The sequence below is a fragment of the Lethenteron reissneri genome, chromosome 18, assembly GCF_015708825.2.
Source record: "Lethenteron reissneri isolate LAM-NWPU_2019-01 chromosome 18, ASM1570882v1, whole genome shotgun sequence".
Lineage (NCBI taxonomy): Eukaryota > Metazoa > Chordata > Hyperoartia > Petromyzontiformes > Petromyzontidae > Lethenteron > Lethenteron reissneri.
In genome coordinates this window covers 14,430,091-14,457,057 of record NC_083796.1, presented here as the reverse complement: position 1 = coordinate 14,457,057, position 26,967 = coordinate 14,430,091, and the positions used below count along the sequence as shown (strand labels likewise).

Below are 26,967 nucleotides of genomic sequence, written 5' to 3'. Positions count from 1 at the left end.
ATTATTTTCCAGACAGACATTGCACATGTTCTGTACGGGGCCAGCAACTCTCTTGGCTCGGCCTCAAAGAGTCATCACGATTATCATCAGTCTTGGTCAACCCACCCCCGCTCACGATCATGCGATGTAACAATCCACCTTGCCACCTGCACAGGAGCGTTCCATTCCTAGGCTGCCACTCAGTCATTATTCCTAACCCAACAGCTATGATCCCTTCTGTTGATACGTTCTACCCAAGCTAACTTACTCATCCTCGCAGTTTGAACTGGATATTCTCTCATCCATGTTTTCCCCTCATTCTGTCCTTTAAGGAGTCACGCACCAGTGATTGTGAGCTTTGCAGACCACTTGGAAGTGCCGTCCAGCACGCTCTGCTTGACGGACTTGGTGTGCTGGGCGTGGGCCTGCTTGGCCACCGAAAACACCTCTCGGATCAGCTCAAAGATCTCAGGTTTGTTCCTCTCGCGGATCTTCATGCGATCCTTCATGGCCATGATAATGTTCTGCGTGCGGTCCTCTGCCCCGTGCTTCGAGCTCTTTTCAGCGGCGCCTATAAGAGCAAGAGACAGAGTCAATAAACATTTATTGCAAAATTAATCAGTCAATTCATGAATCAATCAATCAACGAATTTACTTATCACATTTTAAGTGTCTCAATGCTTAAGCAAGCGTTGGGAAATACTCATCTCTGATGAAAGTCTTTATCCAGTGATCACAATTTCAATTTCTCAATGAAGGTCTGTATTTCCCAAGACAACTGTTGAATTCTCACAAAAGGTTCTCATTTTATCTTCCCGGCATAGATAATAGGCCAAGGTAATAATCCTTCGTGAAGATCTGCACCGTCTAGTTTTGAGTCAAGCGCTCTTCTAACGCAAAAACCTCTATTATGGCTCTTCCACTATGCCACCCAGCCAGAAATGTGATACTTTTGTAATTGTAGATGATTAATAATATCTACATATATATAATTAATACAATTATATAAATAATGTTTTTCATATATAATTGAGGGTACGTTTGACTAATTCTGGCTTTGATTCCAAGGTTAAAACATTATTCATAGCAGATTGTTACAGGGTCTTTACGGTCTATACCAGGCCCGGCCTAAAGGGGTGGGTGATCAGGGTGCCTACCCAGGGAACAGGGATTTGAGGACACCAACAATATAAGGAGTGCCAAAGCTTGACAAATGGAGAAAGAGACACAGCGAAAAAGACAGAGAGAGAAAAACAAACACAAACAGAGGCCACCTGCACCCCTCCCTGCTTACCCCAGCACCATCGGTGGCCCCCTTGGCAAACAAACATTTCTGTTCATGCACGGCACCACATATGTCACACCTGGCCCTGTACAATGCTTCACAGAATGCTATCTTTAATACTAAAAAAGTAATTTGCTGTGACACAATGCCAGGTATTCTTGGGCTGACACACAAGATTAACTTTATGCTGGGGCAAGAATACTCAGTGATGACCTATTGTGCGATAACCTAAGCAAAGCCTGCTAGTCCACATCAAACACAACTGCCTCCAATTTTATAACAAAAACTGTTCATCAGGATGTGCTATGAAGGAGGGCCATTGTCTGAAATGTCATCAATAACTTGATTTTTTTGTATCTGTATGGCAGTGTTATTGAAACATGTGTTGAGTTTTTTTTCAGCTTTTGAGATCAGGCCAAAGCAAGTTCATCTGTAAAACTCTTTCTTTTAATATTAAGATAATTTCATTATTTATGAAATAATGTATTTGTTTAAAGAATGCATTTTAACTTTGATTAGCTTTATTATTGTAATTGTTTAAAGAGGTTAACCTTTTTAAATATTTGAATACTGTAATCTCATTAAGTCTACAAGGCAGTATGCTTGTTACTTTGCTAAGAATGTGAACTTAATGATTTTTAATTACATCAAACATCCCCATTAGCAAGCCAACAGTAAACAAACAGTATTCATTAAATACTGGGATGTGGCACATTGCATCTCTTCTATCCTGACAGAATTGGAAATAGAATGAGCAGGCAATGCAATGCCTTGTGTGTATAATTCCCCTTAGCTTAGCCCATCAAAAGCGTCACCCCTGTTTCCTGCTGGATCAGTCTGATCAGTGATTATTCCCATTATCTGAAGGTTGTCCATTCCTATAATATGCAATTTTGCAGGTAGAGAGGAGCCACCGACGGTAAAACACACACACAGTTGTGTCATGGATAAGGGGAGGTTTATGTACTCAGATTAATAGTGAAATCACCAAAATGTCACAAGTAAAAATAATCACGAATTAAGTTGGTACATAAAGTCTAAACATGAAGATATGACACCAGAATTACCATCATCACGTAGAGCAGTTGGGTCAATATTGATGAAGATAGCCACGGGACACTAGCCTCTAACCCACTTAAACATTCACGAAAGTGTAATTAACAATTACAAATAATTTCATAAACCTGGTCATGATTTGGCACACAATTAATTTGTCCTGTGAATATTGTTCGAGGATTTCCTGAGTTCTGCACAAATAAAATAAAAAACACTGTCCATAAACTTTCCGGAATAAAATAACGTGGTCAGGATAATCCCTCTGAAGGTCCACTCACGTTGCAAGCAGTCTGCATTGAGGAGATCCTGGCACTTTTCGTGGCATTTGACCCCACATTCCTTGCACTTCATGCCCTGGCGTGCGATGCCCCACAGTAGGCCTTCGCACTCGTAGCAGTAGGTGGGGGTGGTGGCCGTCCACACTTCGAAGTTGTGCGGAGTGGTGCAGGAGATGGGATAGATGAGGGCTTGCAATGCCTTTTTGTAGACATGCGCCTTCTAGAGCACAACAATGTGGTCAACAGGCATTTGATGGCACATTTGTGCAATCCACGTCTAACTTGCATAGCTTAATTTCACATGTAATGCTTCTTATTCTTTTGTTCTTTCGATGTAATGCTTCATCAAAATTAGCTTTTGGCTTTCAACGTTGCATGATTAAACACATGGGTATAGTTTATATATTTAGTGTGACTCTGCCCTCATAGAGACAACAGCCATCCTTCACCAAACTGTATTGGCCATGGGGAATTATGATGGAATGTGCTCACCAAGTCCTCATCGTTGAGAGAAGCCCTGTAGGCCAACGCCGAGGCCAGGCCTGCTTTCCTCTGCATGGCTGCAATGGACTGCAGAAGGAAAGTTGAATCAGCCGACAGCCACACGTGACAAGTGAGGAATTTCACTGTTATTACCACATGGTGATGAACGTCAAAAAACCAAGGAAGTGGTCACCAAGTAAATGTTTACTTTCATTGAGGATTCATAATTGTGTTTTTGGGGAAAGCCACATGTGGCCAACATTGTGTCGTGAAGATCTCCAAAAAAAACTGAGTTGTCACCACGTGGTGTTGGCAAGCGTTTAAATGTGGCAATTATCTTTGTCTCGGCTCGCTGGTAAGTTGCAGAACAATTCTCCCAAACAAATATAACATTCACGTACAGATCGTTACGTGGCCTAACCCAAAAATAATTATGAATCATAATACTGACTGTGAAAAGCTACTTGTTAAGTGACTTTCATTCATGTTAACCATAAGTACCAGGAGCGACCAACCAAAATCTGCACAAGACAGATGTAAGAATTACAGGATCCCGTGAGGTTAAACATGTTGGCAAAAAAATGTACAATTCGGAGAAATAGACCAGTGTTCATATTTTGAAGAATAAAAATGAAAACCAATAAACCTGAAACTTAAAAATTCCACAAGAAAAGATTAGTAAATTGGCAACCTTTTGACCCACAGAAAGAAATAACTTAATTCTAGTTATGAAAAACATTGTGCACACTTACCATTGCCTGAGTTCATGGTATGGTTGCATACAAAAAAATTACAATATGTTATTGCATGTGAGTAAAGCGGTACATGTACTCTCCACTGCGACTATTGCAAGGACATCGATCTTACATCATGCACACCAGTCCTGAACCCGCTAAGCAACATGTATAACGTTTAGTTCAATCAAGCATTTAAAAATAAACTGAAGTACCAAAACACTTAGTGCAATTAAATATGCATATTAATGCAGTTTAATATACTCTGGTTTAACCTATTTTGGGGCATTTTTGTCAACTAGTTTGGGCACTGTGAACTAACCAACCAGTTATCCATTTCATAACGGAAAAATCATTCAGTATGTAACCCACTGGGTCTACAGTGCACAGTTTTTATATGTGGTCAATGAGAAAAGCTACACCGAACCAGAATATAGCTCAGCATTAGGGCTAAATCTCTATTAAGGGCACAACAAAACACACTCATCAGGTGACATTTTAGTTTTGTGAGCATACATATAGATGAAAGTAGGTAAGAAAAGAAAGCAGGAGATGGAGAGTCATGCTGCTATGGGACAGCATTCTAATTATGTCAGCGAGTTGGCTCCGCCTCCAACGGACCCATTGGTCGTGAAACAACGTGGGCATCGTGCTCATCAAGAGGCATGCACGGTGGGACGCGGTGAAATGCGGCACCAAGGAATAAGGTGAAGTGACGCACACATCACAGCGGACTGGAGACCAGTTGAAGCCACATTAGCAGCCAAGTGCGCATGCAAAACACCCTCTCGATGCAGGCAACGAGCCTGCCATAGGCAACGTGCCAAGGGCGGGCATGCTACTTTAGATTTATGAGCGTATTCCCCCCCCCACCCCATTGTTGCACAAATAATATATTCGTAGACTGAAGTGCATCTCTATGCATAGTAGTAATAATCTGTGCTGAATTAGAAAAGACCAAATGTAACGGTTTGATCAATGTAGACTGAAGTATGTGGTCATATGCTGCAGTACCAGATAGCCTATTTTCATTTTGGTGACTGTGGTCACTCTTATGAACGACACTATCCTGGCCTATTGAGGTCTCACCTGGTTAAACAAAATGAACCTGAAATTAGTCAACAAGGCCAATCGCAGTCAAAAGAAGCACTCATCCAAATTTCAGGTACAGCCCACAGCAAATTAAAACCCTAAACTAATTAGCAAAAACAAAAGTAGACCTAAATTTTGATTTAAAGCTTTCGTGACTGTAGGGATTCATATTCTTGGTTCTTTCGGTAAAGTCACGTAGAAGGGAAATAATAAAATAATACAAATATAAAACAATACAAATTATCACGACGTTTCGACTGCAACACAAGCAATCATCATTAAATTTTCTTGCTGTGGATTTCACACCTGATGATGATTGCTTGTGTTGCAGTCGAAACGTCGTGAGAATTTTTATTGTTTTATATTAATATTATTTTATTATTTCCCTTCTACGTGACTTTACCGAAAGAACCAAGAATATAAAAGTCGACCTGTCCATTTTAGGCAAGCCAGATCTTGCCCCCCCCCCAACCCCCAATGAGGTTTGCGAGCAAAGCGCTCAACAGGAGTCTGCACTCACGTGGCTTAAAATAGACGAGACATGGGCATGCAATACAAATGAACTTCAGGTGGCCGAACAACCAATAGCACAGTCAGTCTCACCAGGTCGCTGACCAGAGGAAGGGATTTACGTCGGGGCTTAATGTCAGGCATACTGTCAATGCTATCCAAGAACTTAACAGCCGCTCTCCTGGTTTTGGGCAGACAGAGGGAGAGACCCAAGAGCAGGGGAAGGGAGAGAAGGGGAATGAGCACAAGGCAGGCAGGAGCGGACACCGTGCGCTTCCTCGCCACCGCAGCAGCAGCACCGTGGCCAGGGGTTGAAGTTAACCATGCGTGCTGCCGCAAGTTTTAAATCCAGTCCTCGGGATCACGCCACTCTCGCCCACGCTCGAGAACTACGCGCGCCTTGCGCAAGGCAGAACGGTTTCGCTTTTGTGACGGCAGTCGAGATGTTGGGTGCTCGTTACGAATAAAGATGCAAGGCGATTTACTTTAATCTCCAAAGGAAAAAGAAAATCTCCCACTTGAGAATTTAGACGTTTAAGAAGTTACGTGGTGCATGAAACGTGTTGGCTGACCAGGGCAGCACCGGGCAATTAGGCAATAGCAAGGTATTGAGCATCTGTGAAAAGTTAAGAAAATGTGTAATTTGTTGGAAATATACACAGAGGTTATTTAGCACTACTTGCTGCGTAGATGGGATCACAACCGGCACAGCTTCTCATGGACCCTGCACCATGCGAGCAAAGTGAATAACAACCGGCCGTGAATTCCATACCAACAAAGTAGTTCTGTTAAGTGAGCGAAAGCGTTGAGCCCAAAAACTTGTTTGAAACTTGGCTCGGGCGACCATGGTTAATTTCCCAGTATGGGTGGAGGAGGGGCAGGAGGCTGCGGAGAGGCGCTGGGGAGGGGGTGCCTCACCAAATCGCTAACAAGGGGAATGGGCTTTTTCTTGCGCAAGTCGGGCATGCTGTCGATACCATACAGCCCGCCATCTGGCCTAAAAGGAGGACACACAAGCAGGTCAAAACGCCCCCCTCCCATTTGCAATCACGCCATTGTTAGTACAACCCAGACAACAACATCCAAGGAAGGCAGTCAAAAACAAGAAAAAAGTTCCCCAATTGTTGCCATAAAATCAGTTCACAAAACATGTAGAGTAATGACTTGGCATTCCTGTTCACAAAACATGTGTGTTTTTATCTCCTGCACTGATATCTACTGAATTGTATAACCAGAGCCATGGGGATTGCACCATCAATATCCCAGCCTACCCCGAGCAAGGTTGAGTCATGTGAGATTTATAAAATGACCGTGACTCGTCAAAGTGTCTCCAGCTACTAAACCAGGTTCTCCTAGACGAGGTTGGTTTGGCAGCGTCCCCGAAGTGTCATGGGACTGTTGGTAACCATGTACACAAGAGGGCATACTCATGTCGGATGTACGTTGAACTTCTTTCGCACCGTACGTAGCCAACCGTGCTAATCAGAGGTGCGGGGAAAGGACAACAAACCAAAATGTAATGCTGCTTGAATAGGGGTGACCGTAAAAATCAGTGATGTATATTCATACAGATTATTTTAGATTAATTGTATGTAATACGTTTTCCATCGTCTATTTATCAAATTACAAATCAGTATTAATAGCTTATGCATACCATTACATTTTAGAGTATTGCATTGTATACCACTGGTTTTATTTTGAGAGTAATCAGCAAATACAATAAGACGAGCCAAATTATTCACTATAGTTCCTCATAATTACATCACCAAAACATGTTTCTCCATTTGCTGTATTCTGGGCTTCTACATCCATGAAATTTAACCTTCAAGGCTTATTTTGAAAATAAATATATATATGGTTCACTTGTTCTGATGCTTATCAGTTATTTACTCATCAATGCAATCTCCAGTGTTCAGATCATTTTCTGTAAACCTCTATTTGCTGACCACGATCTGCACCCAATTAAATGCCCCTCCATCTGTCCGTGAAAGCCTCAGTTGTGTGCGAGCAAGAGGAGAATCTACACGGAAACCAAGGGAAAACACCAACAATGTGCTGATAGATCAGAAACCTACTTGCTGTGCTGTTGTCTAATTGTCCACCGTCCAGCCCTGTGTAACTGTCTGCCTCTACACTGCCAGAATGCAGGGTTGCACCACTGGACTAATTGTCTTCTAAATGGCCACACACTGTGTCAATCCTGAGTCCTGAATAAGCTGCAGAGAGTTTCTGGTGGAGAGATGAATGCACTGAGGCCTTGTCGCAGTGCTTCTGCTCCTGGGAGCCACTCTCATCAAAAGATTCAGAAAACACGCCCAGCCGTTTCTGTGGAAAATACTGCGCAAGGACGTGTCATCGCAGAGCTCACTTTAAACATTAAAGGAATTAAAACGAGATTATGGTCAGCTGCAAGCCATTTTAAGACTGGAAAATTCTGCGAAAATACATATAGCAAAGCTACAGCACATCCACCGACAGACTCAATCCTATTGACGCTTCTGCACAGAGCACCTCCACGAACACGAGCGGCGTCTCTCGGCTGCAGGGACATTGAACAGTGTGGCAGGTGGGCACTTAATCAGAGTCACAATGCAAAACAGCTGAAATTATAGTTGCATCCAACCGCTTGATAATTGCTATATGTACATCAATCAATTACATGTTTACTTGTTGCACGGAATGTCCTATTTATTCTGTTACCCAACTAGAGTTTGCAAGGGAGGTCCGTGGTGCTATCGGCACAGAACAACAACAACGGCAGAGTGATCCGTACAAAGGAACAGGCAACAACAGAACAGAACGCGTCAGAGGTTCAGGCAAAAACAGTGATTTAAAAAAATATACAAAACAGCAATATTAACAAACTGGCACATTGCAAAAAACACAGGCACAATGCAGCAAACTGGAGGAGGAGGCAACGAGCGGCTGGAGAGGAGACGACCGCGAGGTGAAGGGACCACGATCGAGCGAATACAACCACCATCATGGGAACGTGAAAAACTTACAAACATTTGTCACCACAAACCCAGCAACTTTAAAAGTCTACATTTGAACTATGACCAACGATCGAACATACTGGACAATGCATGGGTCTATTATTGCTTCAACGTGCTTTTTGACTCGGATTGCGGTGATATATTAAAAAACTTATGAGGCGAACAAACATTCGTGGATTGAACTAATCTAGCAGAGAAACACATGCCATTGTTCCAAATAAGGAAACGCTGTGGTCAGGTCGTTTCTGAAAAAGAGCTTTTTAGCTCAGTGGGCCTTACCTGGTAAAATAAAAATAGTGAATAGTTAGTAATTGTGTACTATATTAATTTAAAACCTGGATATGTTACCTGTAACATACATATAATGCCACATGTGCAAACAAATGTAAATGTACGCAAAGTTAAATATATATAAAAGAAATCAGTGCTTAAATAATTTTTTCTCATTTTTAAAAAGGTACATTTCAGAAGAGGCAAACGTGAATATAGATGCTAATGCTGAACAGACGATCCATGCTGCGCGCAGACTTTATTTTTTTTAATGCCTTCAAACAAGCCCATCCTGAGCAGTGCAGACACAGCATTGGGCAGCTCACTGGGAGTGACGTTTGGATAATTGAGTGTCACGTCCGCCCTTTGAAGTGTCGGCTTGCCACATTAGACACGCTAACGGCTCAGTCTCAATGTGGCGCTGCCCAAGTCCGCTCATCTTGGCGCTGTGCTTAAACACATTCCAAGCATGGAACACAGCGGCTCCAAGTTTCTTTTTTACATATACAAAAGTTGTATTTAATATTTTCAAACCTTTTTGAAGATTTATGTCAAAGGCACATGGGGTTACTGTAAGTCAACGCAATGCAAATAGGCAGGTGAACTTAAATTACAATGGAAAAACTGGCATCGCTATTAGAGAATAACAACATGTCCTGGTGTAAAGAAGGAACAGCCAACACATTACATTAACTACCTTTATTGCACGTGATATTTTAATCACGAACCCAGACATGTTCATTTAAGTTCCAAATGTAACCAACCAATCGTTATTTTTGCAAATAACAATATTTGTAACCCAAATGAGTTTTGTGATGGTTACCGTTTTCAATAAACGAAGAAATATCGGATTAAAAAACTGAGAGGCCAACATTAACGGGAAGCCAGCATTATGCCAGTACAGCGATTCTTGGCTGATTTCCATACAAAATGTAATGTTTGTTGTAGACTTACCCTGCTGTTCCCTTGAACCAACCAGGCTTCTGAAGGTCTCCGCTTCCATCAGCCATCCGGGCCTACAGACCAAAGGTATATCACCAAAAACCCATTGCATTATGCTTCTGATAAACATAGCAAGCGTGTACACACACCACACATTCAAGGATAATGTATATACCAAAATGAACAATGTCATCACCATTCTGTCTATAAACATTTGCAAGCACGTTCAAAATGCTGAGAAATGTGTGTTTATAAACCTCGATGTTGAATATGACCTACATAATTGAAACAAAGTTAATAACGCTTTAAGAAATAACGAAAGCCCTTCGCCAATGCCGTTGCAGAGCACGTTGAAAATCGGTGAATCAGGAAGGTGCATCAGGTTTGGGGTGGGGAGCGTTACATATTCTTAAGCGGAATGAGATGATTTTAAATGAAGGAGAGCAATGATGCAATCACAATGTGCTCAAGAGGTCACGAACAACAGATGCCACAGCAGCACATATATCAATATAACCTGGTGATCCAGTGCAGCACACTCTGGACCTTCTGGCGAAAGGTAAAATACAAGGCAAGTGAATTGCAGGAAAACATACCCATTGCAAATGAGCTTAGTGTACAGCCAAAGGACATTTTTGTATGTAAATGTATTTATTCACTCCACTCATTTACCCAGAAAAGACTGAGTCACACGACTCTCTTTCAGGAGGGTCCTGCCAAGGTTTGGCAGTAGGGGGCAATGATTGCTACGCCAATTACAATTGAGGAGCTTGCGAGGTAAAACGTACACATGAGGACAACGACGCCCGGCAACCAATGGGCCTTCTCTTGCGCATGGGCGATCGCTAACAGCCACTGTGAAGGCTGCATGTTTACGGTTCAGAAGAACACACCGCAGTGTGACCCTGGGGCGCTTGCTGGATTCGACACGTGAGGAACTCCGCGACGAGCGGCGAACGCGGGCCACTCCACCGCGCATGACAAGGACGGCAACCAAAACTGAACATCAGTCTTGCACTCAACTCAAGGCACACTATTAAAATGCAAACTTTGACAAGTCACAACTGGTACTTATTATGAACCAATTATTAAGTGAAGCGCAAATCCAGGTATTTGTGTCATAAACTCATCTGATGTGAGAAGACCATTAGTCTAAATATAATTTGCAGCTTTTCTCTCTAAGGCCATATATTTACTCTTATTATAACTTGTTTCACGTGAATCAAGTGAGGGTTGGTCAAAAGGACACAAGTAATATGGTACGTGCAATATGTTTTTATCCACTCTTCCTTTTGCACGTGTCCAAATGAAAAAAACAATGCAACAGGGATGGGACCCCTATCAAGTGAGATGTATTTAATGTGACATGACTTTGTTTCTTTGTGCTGTTGAAATATAGTGTCAACATTCCTAGAAAATAAAGAATTCTAAAAGAATATCTGGTCTTCTACTTTTGTGCACCCAATATGTGTAAGCAGATAAGAGCAAATCCTCCTCTTGCCTGTGATTTCCAGGGACAAACGTTGCCATAGATAACAATATATATCTCTATGAAGCTGTTAGGCCAAGAAGACCGTAAAATTGTAAAACGCTGACCGGGGAAATAAAATATTGACCGAGAAGCTAGTTTTGGTTGAAAGCTTAGAATATTCGTGAGCAAAGATAATGTTCATACAGAGTCTGTACAAGCACATATATGTACATGGTATTATACACACACAGGCATTTAAATTATATTTCAGCGTTATTTTAAACATCCAGGTCAAAAGGCTCAAGAGTTTGATTTAATATTTTTTAAAGAGAATACTGGAAAGTTTGAGTTGCTCAGAGGCAGCTGTGTTCTGAAACGGTCACGCAATACACTACTTTCCCGTACGTCACAGACTCGACTGACAATTCCCTGCAAAAAAAAACCAATCAACTCCATACAATTTCGCTTCTGAGCAAAGTATCCTGTAAAGCTACCCAGCCACAAAAACACAACGTGCATTTAGGTATACATTGCCACGATCCTTCTTGTGCAACCAAGGAAGAATCTTAAGAGAAAATATAAATGCAATGGAGCCCAACAGAAAAACATAGTATCGTAGTAACGCTCTGCGAAAGCTATATGTGTGTATACCGTATATATCTTTATAGATGACACTACACATTTATATATTTACAATTGACTAGGTACTCAAATGATGATTATTCACCTATAGGAACACAGTTACCTTCATGCTGCTAATGTGCAATGATTAACTACATTGGACTTGCGTGCCAGCGGTCACCGGTTTTATCTCCCGGCTGGCTCAGGGAGTTGAAAACTACGGTGGTGAGAATTTCTTAAATCCTCACACCTCTGTCCACCCAGGGACGCAAATGGGTCGAGCAAAGTTAGTACGATCATTCAGGCCCCGTGTGGTCTGGCAAAGTGTGGGATAGATCCCAGGATCTCCCAAGACATCCGAGCCCCCCTAGAGCGACTCTCTCGAGCTCCCTTTCGTGAAGGCCCTTCTGCCGGCCAAAGCTGCGTGAGAAGGCTAATTGCAGGGCTGCACCTTATCTGTTGCTGTACTATTGTTTCAGCAGCAAGCTAGTTGTCACTTACAATAACCGGAGTATCATTATAAAAGTGTCATCATCTCCATTGTGACCGCATTGGTGTGCAATTGTTTCACATGGTATTAACCACATGTGACTACAAAAGACATAAACTAATGTTTTTAAAAAGGTGACATATCTACCGTACCCCAGTGAGACGAGAATGTAGCTCGCTTGAAATGGACCATATTTTGACATTTATTATTCACACGACAACAATGTACAATGTCGAGACAGTGACCTCTTTTAAAAGCAAGGTGACATCTGCTCAATTGCTAATGTGCCGCATAATAGTGCTTCTTTTATTATTTATATTATTTTTCAACATACGCATTTTTTTCAATTGCACCACTAAAGCCACCGTCATGGGACAAAACATCCCAAGTTTTTTTCCAAAATGGTTTATAATTTCACTTAATAAATGTGTGGGGCGCAGGAAATATTTCAGTTCGGAAGAACACATGCACATCACTTGCCTCATTCAATGCTATTGTCGGGGGTAAATGCAGGCCAGTTGCGACATGCAGGCCCACTTACAATTCTCCGCTCGAAATGTTTTTGGAATTCGTGGTTTTATGTTTGTCTTATTCCTTTATCTAGTCTTCGCTAGGTTTTAATGGATGTTCCATTTGCGTCGTCCTTTATAGCGCGGGGGGATTTCTATAAAACTCATCAATTCCACGGTGCAAACAAGATACCCGTGCTAGTCTGTTTAATTAAGGTTTTTTGTGACCGAATTAATTAACTTGCATTATGCACTGGAATACAGCCTCACAGATAGCATTCTTTGCATTTAAAGGAATGTTATATGTGCGTAAAAATAAAATTAGATTTCCAGCGAAGTTGCAATTCCAATATTTGGGTGAACTGAAAACAGCTAAAACTGTCAAACCGACGCGATTCTACGAATGCGACTAAAATAACTGGAAAGGGGACTTGCCCCATATTAAAGAGGGAATAACGTTTCATCTAGCACCCCATGTACTTTTAACACAAATGCCTCCCAGCGGAATTTCTTTGGGCAAAACAATGTTTACTGTGGCCTGAACGCCACAGCCCCATCAGCAAGACACGATCGACCGAGACCAATACGACTGGGACACTCTGAAATTGTCCTCAAAACTTGAGTCGCGGCAGTTAGTATAAAAATGCTCAACAATTAATGTTTAGCCTCTGAGATTTACTCGAATTAAAATCTTAAGTTTTATTGCCAAATGTAATTTGCTGCTTTTTTGTTACATTATATCTCCAAGAGAACTAGTGCTTACAAAAAATGTGTCCTATCAAGGCATTCAAACTGCAGCCCCAATGCACCACATTACTGGGCCGGTCAACCCACACCTGAAAGGGGCACTCCTCTTCCTTAATTATTTTCACCGAGATTAAAACGGAGAGGTTACAATTTAAACCTCATTAGCAATGCCAAGATGCCAGCTGAAAGGCCTTTAACTGCTGTCAGCCTTATCTCTTTCTCTAATAAAGCAGAATAATCATTTGTGTTTCTCTGGAGAATCGTCAGCCCCCTCTCCACTCACCTAACGAAGGTAAAGGTGCAGCCCTGCAAGTTACTTGCACATGCCACTGCTGGCTAGAAAGACTTCCGCAATAGAGAGCTCCAGAGGGCAATTGGCCTACCCTTCTACGAACTGTGATGAACCAATTCGTCGCGACATTGTTTCAACCATTGGGTCGTGAAGATCGAACCGGCGACCGTTAGATTTCAAGTGCAGTGTCCTAACCAGATCACATTTTGTGCTTCAGGATTTTTTGTGGTCTCAAGAGTAAAAAAAAAACCTTCCAATGTTGATATTAAAGTTGGGATCACGCAGTGTGTAACACAAACGTAGTATTCTCCCCCCCCCCCCCCGATATTCAATATAAAAACAAGAACTAAGCTAAAATGTATTGTGGTTTTAAACCTTTTCCTTTCAATATATGATCGGGTCCAATGCAAGTGGATTGGCCAAAGTTTTGACATAGTTTCACTCTACACAACATAGGTAACATGGACAATACTTACTCCTGGCTTACTTATAACTTTAGATATGTTAAGTAACTGAATACATAGACATACTCAGCAGAATACCATCAACAGCAAATCGTAGAGAACATACCTCCTGACGTGGGAACGTCTAGCTGAGCTACCTTCATTTTCTGCTGTGTTCTCCAGACTGCGTTTTGGAAGGTGGTTCGTTGTTTTCTCTCCTCCAAGACCTTTTTAAAACTCTCCAGGCATGTATGGACAAATAGTCCTTCTGAGGAATGAGAGTACCGAGCAGAAGGAGCGGCCATCTTTGATTCAACTACCGCTGCAATCTTGTTGCCCTTATTCTTGTGCCCTTCATCAAGCGCCGAGTCGCCGGGAGTTTGCAGGGCACGACTGGTCAACGTATTTGTATCGACATGAGCCAAGTGTGTGGAAGTTGCTGAACCTGCGTCGTGTTTGCCACTACCACCACCGCCGAGGCAGGTTTGGCTCGTTAAAGATGACGTTATCAAAGTGTCTTCCATTTCCGTGGTTGGACTTAAATAAATGCGTGGCTTTTCTGTGGTGTGAATGCTGCACATTTCCACGGATGTCTTCACTGGAACTTCTTGCAGGTTAAACTTCCCACATAATTCTTGCAAATTAGATTTATCGGATATCTTGTCAAAACTACACCCATCTGATGTCAATTCAGTGCTAAACATACCAGATGTTTCTTCAGGGCTCAGCATATCAGAAGCATTTTCTGCACTAACAATCCCAGAAATGTCTTTCCTCGTAAAGTCATCCGATGTCTCCCCTTGACTAAATGAATCAGATCTAACTTCTTGGCTAAACCTCCCCGATGTTTCTCCTGCATTAGCCTTCTCTGATGTCTCTGATAAATGTATTTTCTCAGATGATTCACCTGGACTGAATGTTTCCAGCGTCTTCAATGGACTAAATGTCTCATTAATCTCTGATGAATTAATGGTCGCAGTTGTTTCACAAGGACTAACTACCCCCGATGCTTCTGCAGGAGAGATCACAGCAGATGTCTCTCCTGAGTTCTCCTTTGATGTCCCACATTGATTTAACAGTTCATGAGTCTCTTTAGGAATTAAAGATTCAGTTTTACATTCGAGCAAAAATTGCGGAGATTTCAATTCCGGACTTAACATGCCACATTTCTCTAGCATCTTGCGTGCATCGTCGACTGAATTTCGTTTGTGAATTAGAAGTTTTGTTTCTTCCCCAGATGTATTAAATGTGTCAGCAGTAACTTTACCAGCTCATAGTAATTCCACAACTCGCAACTGGACTGGGACAGACTTTGCTGCTTGGAGATTGGTCATTCTCTCTTTCTCTTCTATGCAACGTCATCGAATTTGACCTAAAAGAAGCCCGTTTAATTGACATCCTTAGTTTCTGTAAGCTGAAGCATCTCTCTATGGACATGGTCTTCCTTTCTTTTGGTGAATTGTCTTGTTCAATCGTGTCGTACTGCTCTGTTTTATTTACTAAAGGGGAAAAGTTTGGGGTTTTTTCTTGAAATTCACGTACTACTGCGGTGTTCATCCCCGAACCTCCATTAGAGGTCACGTCAGTAGCTGTGAGGTCACGTGATGCCACATCAACCACAGGTAATTGGACAGCCGTAGAGCCGGTTACATCTTGTGAGCAACGCGGCATTATTTCATCATTCTGAGTGCCACTTTGCGCCATGTCACATTCTGTAACCTTGTGCTGCGTACATTCATCAATGCCATACATTGCACACTCTTTAACCTCACATTTAAACAGGTCATCAGCCTTGTGCTCGATGACATCAGCATTCCCATGTCTCTTAATGTTATCAACGCTATGACCCATGACTTCATCATCAGCCTGCTCTGGGAGATCTGCAACACTATGAGTGTTTGGTTCGGAATATCTCTGCTCCACTCGTTTACAAATGCTGTCTTCTGAATTTTCATGATGCCCCTGTTGCCCAAGTTCATCGGTTCCCTGTCCCATACGTATATCGTCGCTCTGCTGAAAAAGCAAATGTTTGCTTCGATCCACACATCCACCCTCCCTCTGTCCCAATTGTTCAGAATTATTTTCTTCCGCAATTCCATCCATGTGCTCCGCACGTCCATCATCTTGCTGTTCCACACTTTCATACTCCGCTGCACGTTTATCATCTCCTCGATCAACGTGTGCATTGTTATCCTGCTCCACAAACTCAAAATCCTCTTCTGTTACAAGCTCAGCAGTCTGTTCCACACAGCCATCATTATCCTGTTCCACAAATCTATCCTCTTCCTCCTCTACACGTTCATCATATTCTTCCACAGATGCTCCATCCCTACATTCCACACATGCACCAACACTCTTCTCTACTTGATCATTATCATCATCACTCTCTTCTTCTACGGGCCCATCATCCTTCACTTTCACAAGTTCATGGTCCCTCTGTCCGAGACATTCGTCAGCCCTAAATTCCGTGAACTCGTCTTCGCTCTGCTCAACGAGCTCACCCTCATCACTTTGCCAATTGGCAGGCGTCTCCTCACGCGTTGCTCTTCGCTCCACTCCTTTGCCCGCTGGCTTCCTGCCAGGGGAAACTCCCGGGGAGCTACTCTGGTAAATCTGTGTTCTCCGATTTTCTTTGCTAGATGTACGAATGTTTGCCGTTTCATAATCTGTAAAAATAATTCCCGATTTCCATGCGCGATCATTTTTTGCCATCGAGTAGCACTTTGAAGCTTTGCCGGGTTTCTCCTTTCGCTTTAGGGAGTCGGTGTAGTCATGCGAATGCCGGAACGATTGGCCGCTGGTGCTGCTGGTGTTGGGGACTTCGGAATCCAGAGTAGTGGAAGAAGATTTACACACCATCGAGTAAGGTCTTCTATTTTGTAAATTACCAGCTGTGATGTCCTTTCTTAAGGTCCACACTGGGGATTCTGCATTTTTGCTTTGGCCGTCTTGCGTTTCAGACGTAGGTGACCAAACACTCTGAACTGTGTGTCTGTACGATGAGCTGAGCGGTGCTTTCTCAGAGAATAACAAGGTCCTGTCATTGTCAACCGACCTGCGCTCGGCTAAGTAGTCAGAATACGTTCCAGCGCCCTCTGCTTGATGCTCAGTCCGGCCTCTGCCAAACACTGACAGCGAGCTACGAGCGGAGTAGCTTGTATCGCTGAACGTCCCGCACATCTCACTCCCACTCGATTCCCCCGACTCCCAGCCCTCCTTCTCACCCTTGACGCCTTCAAAGTACAACCTGCGCTTCAAGTCTTCTGCTGCAACTCCGTGTTTGTAAGGAACACCGTCGGCAAACGCTTTGATCCCAGAACTTTTCAGCCGATGACATTTTTTCAGCACCATATCCCGCTCCTGCCAACTACCAAATCTGACTAAGATGGGCCTCGGTTTGGCTTCTGAACAGCTTCGTTCCTGACCTATTCTGCAGGCGAACTGAATGTGGAAGTTTTGCTGGTCATCACGCATCCCCAGCTTTTCCGCAAAAAGTCTCCGCACCAGGCCCTCGGTGTCTTCTCCGGCCGTCTCGGCAACGTGTGTGAGACGCAGGCTGGCCACGTCCGCCTGCTGGCTCACGGGGCTCACGGGCGTGAATCCGGTGCGGATATGCTCTATTTCAGAGTGCACCGCCTCCATGCTGCCCGAAATCTCATCCACCGAGTGCTTGAGGGCATTCACGTGCTGCCGTAGCTCGGTGATCTCAAGCTCAATGCGACTTATGCCCTGCAGCTCCCGCAGGATTTGCTCCATCAATCCGTCAGGCCCAACCAGGCTAGTGCTTCTGTTGTAGCAGCGAGCCGCCCTGTCCAGCGACACGCTCCGCGGGCTGTGCTCTTCCTCCCAGCCCTCGGCGTCGCGCTGCACCAGCAACGCTTCGTGGCTCAGCTTTTTCCAGCGCTCAAACTGGGGGAAGGAAGGCACACCTCCGCTCGTGCTGGCCGGTCGGTTGACGCGAAACGTGGGGTGCTTCGCATCCTTGTCCTTCTGCTGAGAGGCAATTTGCTTCAAACAACACGCGACCTCCCGCAAGGTTTCGGAGACACATTCACTTTCACTGTCAGGAGACAAGGCCTCATCAAGGGCCTTTCCGTACTTGCACTTCAACGCAATGTGCTTAGGGAGGCCTTTGGCCATGGCCACTCTGTAGCTACACGTCGGCGACATCTGGAAAGTCGTTTTGCTGTCCTGCTCGTTTTGGACTTTGCGGAGATTAGGCAGCTTCACAATCCTCTTGGCGGTGCGTTTAATGCCCGTTTTAAGCTTCTGCTTTTGGGTAGGCTTAGAAGTACAATCTTCCTTGGTGTCTTCTTCACAGGTAGATTCTGGCTCTGTTTTGGCACCTTTTAGGCGCCTCTTTGAGAACATGGTCACGAACAAGCGGTGCAGGAACCCTTTCAAATATTTCTTTGCCAGAAAAAAGTTGAACATGGAGGAGTTTCTTGGGAAAGAAAGGTTCCAGTTGTAAATTCAAGTCGCACGAAAAACGTGGCCAAATGACACGGCATCACATTCGGGTGCGACTGCAATCTCAGCTTCGGACAATGATGCACACCGTGCTGGCATAGAGATACAAAGATCAGGATAAGTCAAACACCACATGACACCATAATCACTTCAAATTACAGGCCTGCCACGTGTTAGTTTTTGTCGTAAAAATATCCACCATTAGCTGTAATAAAGAAAGGATAATGAGGCTCAATTACACAGGTATAATTGCAATGCAATTATACCTTTGCAGAATGTCAATAATTATTTTTTTTAGCCCAGAATTATAGCTATTTTGCATAAAGATAAATTTGAATGAGGCATCAAAACGTATTCTATTTAATTTTCAGAATTTAACTAATTGAAAATTAAAACTAATGCTAATGATGAAAATGCAACTAGTTTTCTATGAACGAGGGCTTTGCTCGACATTTATAATGCTACCGCTAAACGGTGACACGACATGTTACCTCGCGTGATACTTTTGTCATATGCTGTAACATACACGGAACTAAAAGAGAGGCAAGGACTTGCATTTCAGAAATACAAACTCAAACAAGAATAGCAATCACCCCTTTTATCTGGTGGTCCCTGGGAGAAAAGGTAACAAAAAAATTCAAGAGATTGCCGTTCAACTTAATTTCATTAAATCCAAGAAATATTCCATGGGGCACATTGTTGAAATAAAATAAAAAGTTCCCGCCAAAATATATACAGTAAAACCTTGGTTTGCGAGCATAATTCGTTCCGGAAACGTGTTTGTATTCCAAAGCACTCGTACATCAAAGCACTCGTATATCAGTTGTGATCACGTGATGCTCGGCAGACAAAGCGTGTACGTACTACTCTTATTGCAAGACCTCGCTCTTTTATCAAATTCATATTTATTTAAAAAATTAGCTCGTCTTGCAAAACACTCGCAGACCAAGTTACTCGCAATCCAAGGTTTTCCTATATTGTTTTTATTGTCGAGGATTGAATCTACTCATTAAAAAAAATGTAAGCGTAAAAGCTTTCAAGTTGAGCAATTAACTGTTTAAATATGCAGAAGGTTGACGTTGAGTCAACTTTTCTGTTCAAAATTAAGAATCGGATGCACGAAATATCCCAGTTTGTATCTGGTAATATTCTATAACCAGTATGAAACATGTTGTCCGTATGAGATTCAATTATGTTACGAACTTATGACTAAAACGGCGATTCCAAAGCGTGTATCCGTATAATTCTCCATAATTTATGAAGTGCCAATGTAGAAAAGCGTTTGTGTCATCACACGAACAAAAAGCACATCTGCTTTCTGAAACCAATGCATTGCTATTACAATTAATTAATTATGGAGAGAAAAACTGCACAGTACTACATTTCCATGCACTCAAGTCTCACATTGTAACTGCCTGTAAATGTACCGATCAAGTGAAGTGCTTTTGATACGATCAAATGCATTTAGCGGTTTGACCCATTTCAATATAAACACAACGCACGGTCAATAACAGAGCTGTTGCACATTTGACTCGAATTTCACAGCATGTGCATTCATCCAAACATTTACCGACGTATTCACACTCGTTCTCTCCATCAGCCTCCGCGCAAACACAATAAAAGCACAACACGTGTATATTCCTACGCATTGCTTTTCAAAGCCGAGCTTTGCAATGCCCAAATATATTTTTTACCAATGTTAAAAAAAATAAAGTTACCTTACCTCATTAGACACCACGATATCGCAACATCCAGAATTTCCATGCTTTAAAATTGCATTTCCACGGGTAAAAAACCACGAGCAAATTCCCACTGCAAGCAAATCCCCTTCTGTCCACACGAGGATTAAAAAGCGGGCAGGCGACGAGCAGGAGCAAAAAAAAAACCCGCCGGATTTTCAACAACACCACTGGACTTTGCTCCTCCTGGCTGCACGTGACAGCTGAGAGTGACCTCCAGGCGAGGCAGCAGCTCACAAACAAAGCGGCCGCACGGCACGCGAGAGCGACATGCCGTCGTCCGGGGACTCTAACACTCGAGGCTCGTCTGGTGACAAACGCAGGGCGACGGGAGGGGGTGGCCCATTGCTCAGGCGGGAGCGCAGGCAATCCCAGGGTGACCCGGCAACGCTGCTCATGTACAACGCAGAGATTCCCCCTTTTGCATCTCTGGCAAAGTCTGTATGTGCCACTGGGAAAGCGTCCTCCTCCTCCTGCCCTCCTGTCCCACCCTCGATGCACGTTCACCAATCAGCCCATTACGCCCCCATCGTAGCGCCCTCACCGCTGCCAATCCCGACGTTAATTCCTAAGCTGCACACATTTGCTTTCTGCAATACGCCATAGTTGGCCTATGGCAATCGTTAAATCGAATAAAAAAACGCTTGAATTCTGTGTGACACTGTTCCTGTTAATTGTAACCTTTCCTTAAAGAGTCAATGTTGCGGAAATACCACAACTGTATGTATATACAAAAGGACACCGGTTGCAATAAAACACTTTAACACAGCTGCAACAGTCGAAGGTTATCCTTTGCAATTTAATGCAAAAAGACTGTGGCAGACCTAAACATCCTGGTTGCTATGCAGCAGACTAAACCATTCCAGTGAAGACCTGATTTCAATAACAATGGGTTTCTTGTGTTCCACTCGGGAGGTATTTGCTATTTTCTTAATCAGCAGTCCCTGCTGGGAGCCGATAAGATAATGCTGCAGGAATCAGCCCACTTACATGGCGCACATTTCACGGTGTTCTGCATGGCCATCTCTGTCTCCAAAACGACACATTGTGCCACAGGCACACTCAGCATAAACATCAGACTCACCCTGACACGTATTACTTTATTCATTCATAATCTCAGCCTTATCATAAAATGCACTCATAATGTGCGTACAAAATATATATAAAAAATGTGGTTCTTAACATCTCCATTGGCGAGCCTCAGCCAGGGGAGGCCATGCCATATTGTCATTGCAGAGGTCAGTCTGTTCATTGGTTAATCGCGGTACAACCTGGATGAATATACGATGTTAATATTAAGACATCAGCCCTCGGGCAGGAGCTTTGGGATTCGTAGCATTGTTAAAATGTGAGGGATCGTGCTATTGTGAGGAGGCCTTTATCCAGCAGTGAATAGATCGTGACTGCTGATGTAAATATTAAAAACAAACCCTTCCCCCTTCAACTATCCCAAATGAGATGTTCTGGTATACATAGCCAAGCAAGCTGAAAATAGGGCTACCTTAGTTATCGACATTTTGTGAGCCTGTTATCAAATGATCGAAATAAAAAAAGTATGGAATACGATAAAATAATAACAGTGAATTATCTTGAGTCCAATATTTCCTTGTCGCTAAATAATAAAGATATAAAAATATAAATATAAGAATTCGGTTTTGCCAAATTCAACAGGTGTTTTGGAAATGTGTGCCAATGAGATGTCTCATTACCATTAAGTGTTGGCTTAATTTATTTTACAAAATTTATCTCAGGTGCATTAGAATAATTTCAGGCACATTTTCGATTGATACATTACAAACTATGTAAAAAACTGGAGGAAGTTTCAAGCTGGAATGTCTTAAAACTGTGAGATTACCCGTCTAGCTATAACCAGCATCGCAAGTTCTCAAAACATGGAACTCGCATGCTCATGGCCACGCTGTAAAATATTGCATAAGCAAGAATTAGTGGTAAAATGTGCTTCTGGGTGTTTGAGGAATAGAACCTGCAACCTCCAAGTGGACATAGCAAGCCAGAATGGTTGTGGCATGCAGGGTTTTCACACCACAAGGCCATATTTGCCTCGTGGATGCTTTATAGATTTTTTTTGGTAGCCAGTGAGAGACCAACGCATCAAATGCCTCATCAGGTCAAACTATCGAGAGGTGAAGCCATCTTAATTAAGGGAACATAAATCGTATACTTTAGAGAAAAATATATACATCATAGTATTAAAATGCAGCATTTAAAATTTTAAAAGGGGGAAAATATCGAAAATGCTATTCAGTTAAATGCCGAATACCATACTAGTTTACAAATATTCTTGGTTCTTTCGGTAAAGTCACGTAGAAGGGAAATAATAAAATAATAAAATAAAACAACACCTGATGATGATTGCTTGTGTTGCAATCGAAACGTCGTGAAAATTGTATCGCTTTAGTTTAATTATTTCATTATTTACCTTCTACGTGACTTTACCAAAAGAACCAATAATATGAATCCCTGCAGTCACGAAAGCTTTAAATCGAAATTTAGTTTACAAATATTTCGCTATAAAAATGTAACGAGCAAGATTTACCTTCACTGCACAGAATTATCACGCGCATCTCAGGTATTCATTTTTCAGACTTAAAAAAAAACCTTAACCATAACAATTAGCCAAACACATGTTATCCATGAGCAATTACAGATAATGGGAGGTTAGTCCTTTCGTCATGATACTGTCATTATGAAATTGGCAGATAAGAGGAAGAGCTGATGTGGAGAGGAAATAATGTGGAGCGAATCAGTTTCAGTTGGGAATAACAGGACCATGGATAGCACACATTGGACTGTACGTGTAATTATACATATTCAAGGCAGCCACCTGTACCTTCCGAAGAAGCTATTTAAGGAAACATGTTATACCCGTGAAAAAATAATGGCATTGTTCCAGACTGAATTTTTTTATCGAGCTCAGCAGATGCACACAGAATTTACATTCCTCCCCCAAAAGCACTCTGACAATTTCCTCCTCGTTCAGCTGGATACCAGTGCACCAAGATACATCCGTGTACCGTGCTTAAATGCTCCCTCGTCATATGGTCACCTTTGAGAACCAGCACTGACCAACGTGGTAATGTACGGTAAAAAAACCACCATGACCAACAAGGCCACGCAGTTCTGCATTATAATCGTTTCTTTATCATTAAAGACGATATGACCCTCGTTTTACCAACATCTACACGAGGCGGAGAGCTGAAGGTTCGACTCACACAAACTATTTGTTTTGGTGTTATCCTAGCACTAAAGTTGTATTGCCAGGCCAGTGGTAGAAATTCCACAGCTTACACCTCGAAATCCTGGCAGACAGCGGGAAACTCCTTTCACCACCCCATTTTGAATCTTCATTAGATAAAAGACCCCTTCATGTTCAACACGTAAACATTAAGGCAATGGGCAAACAATGACTTCACAGTGCTAAGAATTTCGTTGAGGCCAGATCACTGAATGCGCTTTGTTCTCTTTGCAAGCGAATTCCAATATATTTGTAGAGGAAATAACATAGGATAGTGGATCACAGTGTATCACGCGCATACAAAAAAAGGTTGGCTAAAACTTGTAGCCAGACGACAAATATTAAATACTGCTATTTAGCACAAAGTAAACTCGTACAAATTTGTCAGACCACATGGGAGAAATACAACTAATTTTACAACCAAGCAAATACAGTGCCACGTGAACGTGTGATTTCCACCACTGAATCATGGCCATCAACAGCTATGAACGCTGCTCCGTGCTCGCTGGATGAGAGGGTCACGTGGACCCTTGACTTAAGACTCCAATGTCACCGCTCTTAACATTCTAATATTCATGCAGCACAGGAAAAATGCAGAAGTTCAACATAAAATGAAGAGCTCACCAAACTATCAAAGGAGTAGTCTTTTGGTTGATTTTCAAACAATTATTTTTCTCTTATCGCTGATGTGCCTGGGCCACATGTGCTAGACTGACAGATGTATATTTTTAGAAATTGTTACGTGTACTAAACAACAAAGAGTTAAGGTTTATCCCAACCAAGCTTCCAACTCTTTAATCCTGATGAAGCGTACAATCTATGAAGAGATTCACATGAGATGCGTGGACAAAACTACACCTTGACTGTTCCCAATTTAATGGCATCCCAATAAATAGCGGTTGAAACCGGTTGTTCACTTCGCTGTTTGGTTTGGTTCCACAAGTCTGTGCCATGGCAACCGAACCTTAATGTTCCCCGTAAATGGTTGAAAAAGCAGCCGCACACGTTTTGCGCTATGGTCCAGTGATTCAACATGGACGGGTCACCAATGATGATGATGATGATTTGCCAATTGGCTCTATCACACAACTATAACTGCAATTTGGCTCGAGTGAGTCATTGGTAAGTAACATATTTTTCAACCTCCATTTTCTTCTCGAAATAAAAATGTCCTGGAAGCATTTACGTTTCATCCAATGTGCAGGAACGAAATGGAAATTAAACATGCTTGCGTTTTGTCATTCGTTGTGTAGGCCGTCATTAAATGTGATGCCCTTCTCATTTATCTGCGCATTTTTAAAAGAAAATATTTTCTCGTTTTGCCCTGGTAATGTGATATTTTTGTGGCCTACGTTTTACGTTAGACATTTTGAGATGATGTGGCTTTGAACGCTTAACAAATACTAATAATACACTTTTGTCCTGATTAATTAAAACATAAAAAAATATTTGACCTAATTAAATCACACACAATGTGGTTTAAACATTCAATGACTCGTAACTTTCTTTCAAATTTCCACTTTGTCAAACTGTAGCATCGAACCATGTTTATACGATACTGATGTCAACAAGTGTTTTGCTTAGCAGACTCGTGCGGCACCTACATTGCCTACTATTTATATCACTAAATTTTTAGATTTTTACCAACTGCCTAAAACACATATAGCTCATTGTCAAGCATATAAAAGTCCAACAGTGTGATTCCTACACATTGGCGGAGAACTATTCACGTGTGATCATTAAGTCTATTTTAGCAAAACAAAAAGCCAAACATGGGCATGGGGCCTTCAGCTGGCCCGACGACAGTGGCTGGGTAAGTATGAGGGCAATGACAATATGAGGCACAATTGGCAGAGGAGCCTGACAAGGAATTGTTTTGCGATCTGCCAGAGGCCAGAGGTTAGGATGTCACAAAAGGTGGACATCCTTGCTACATTCGGCTTGCATCGTCAAAGTTCATGCTGGTGGGAATGTTTTTTTTTTAAGTATCACTACTTCATCCAAAAAGGGATATTCACTAAGTATAGTAGGATAAGTCATCTTCAGCCATGACTCACAGCCTGGAAAGTAACCAGCCCTGCTGGTAGATCACTTCGCCATCCAAAATCCAGCAGATCAAACAGTCCAAGTGGTGATTCAAGATTAACAAGCAAGGCGTAATTAACTGTTCAGTCTCAAAGGTGGGATATATATAGTTGTGAGAAAATAACACAATGAGTTTGAACATAGGGAGCACAGAGAGGGCAAGGATAGGACATTAATGAAATTTTTAAAATAAATACATTCAAACACAATGTTTCATTTCAAGAAATGTTCTACAAAATGGATTACAATTTTAAGGTAGAGAGATGGTTGGGTGGTTAACGTACTGCGCCATGCACATTAAAGGTTACAGCGCAACACATTAAAACAAGCTCTATTCATTTATCGTATCTTATATGTATTTATGAAGAGCAAGACATGGCCTTTTTTCCTGCATCAAATGAACCATGCTATATATTTTAAAAAAGGCTTGCTGGCTGTATTCCTGGATGGTGGGACGGAGGTTATGTCGAGATAGGCAGCGGCGTCCAAAGGACGTTTGGGTTGATAGTTTAATCTCAAAATATTTTTTTACCGTAAATTATCATGAGGTTAGCGATTCGTACATGTTATACTCCATCTAGCAGTCGGTGTTCACATCCTTTTTAAGCTTCGTGATAGGCTGCATGAATATCAAAGGGATGTGCATGTCTTAATTTGTGTAAGCATGAAAAGATTCCATGACATTTGCACAAAGGCCTTTGAATGCAATCACGGTCCAATTTGGTGAATGAAATTAGATATTTTAAATTACAATGTCCCTTCTTGAATGCTTGGCGAAGTTAAACAATGCAAGTATATCAATTAGGGACAGAGGTTTCTCTGGCCAAAATCGCTGTCAGACTTCACCGACATTATGGTGGCTAAAACAACACTTTCAGAGAGACCACTTCATTAGATAACTGAACAAAAGTTTGTACTTCTGTCCTGGCAAATAAAAAAAGCGCTAACCCTAAGCACAACAATGTAGGAGATTATATTGCCTCATGTTTATTCTATGCTCTCTTGGTACCCTATATAAAAGCAATGAGCTATCCCGACAAGCCTATATCAATTTGTATAAATTGTACAACATTTGGCATATGTTGCAATTGGCGGTATCCTAGTCTGTCTCATTAGTCTGCGATATATCTAAACACTACCGTCATGCTAATGAGCTCAGATCTACAGATACACGCACCCAGGAAATGATTGTGTGAGATCACATCGCTTTGAAGAAGAC

At 42.2% G+C, this 26,967-nt stretch overlaps 1 protein-coding gene across 5 annotated transcripts in view; it reads right to left on the bottom strand.

Annotated features, from left to right (window-relative positions):
- LOC133343901 (protein unc-13 homolog B-like) overlaps positions 1 to 26,967 on the bottom strand; it is a 174,415-nt gene that overhangs the window by 57,107 nt on the left and 90,341 nt on the right. For 4 of the 5 annotated variants that reach the window (XM_061553886.1, XM_061553890.1, XM_061553888.1 and 1 more), the window contains 5 exons: positions 9,638 to 9,699; positions 6,336 to 6,414; positions 3,091 to 3,168; positions 2,599 to 2,818; positions 323 to 550 (listed from right to left, as the gene is read on the bottom strand). In XM_061553886.1, the coding sequence (XP_061409870.1) occupies positions 323 to 550; positions 2,599 to 2,818; positions 3,091 to 3,168; positions 6,336 to 6,414; positions 9,638 to 9,699 (667 nt within the window). The remainder of the gene's footprint in view (positions 1 to 322; positions 551 to 2,598; positions 2,819 to 3,090; positions 3,169 to 6,335; positions 6,415 to 9,637; positions 9,700 to 26,967) is intronic. The other variant, XM_061553887.1, reaches the window with a different exon arrangement.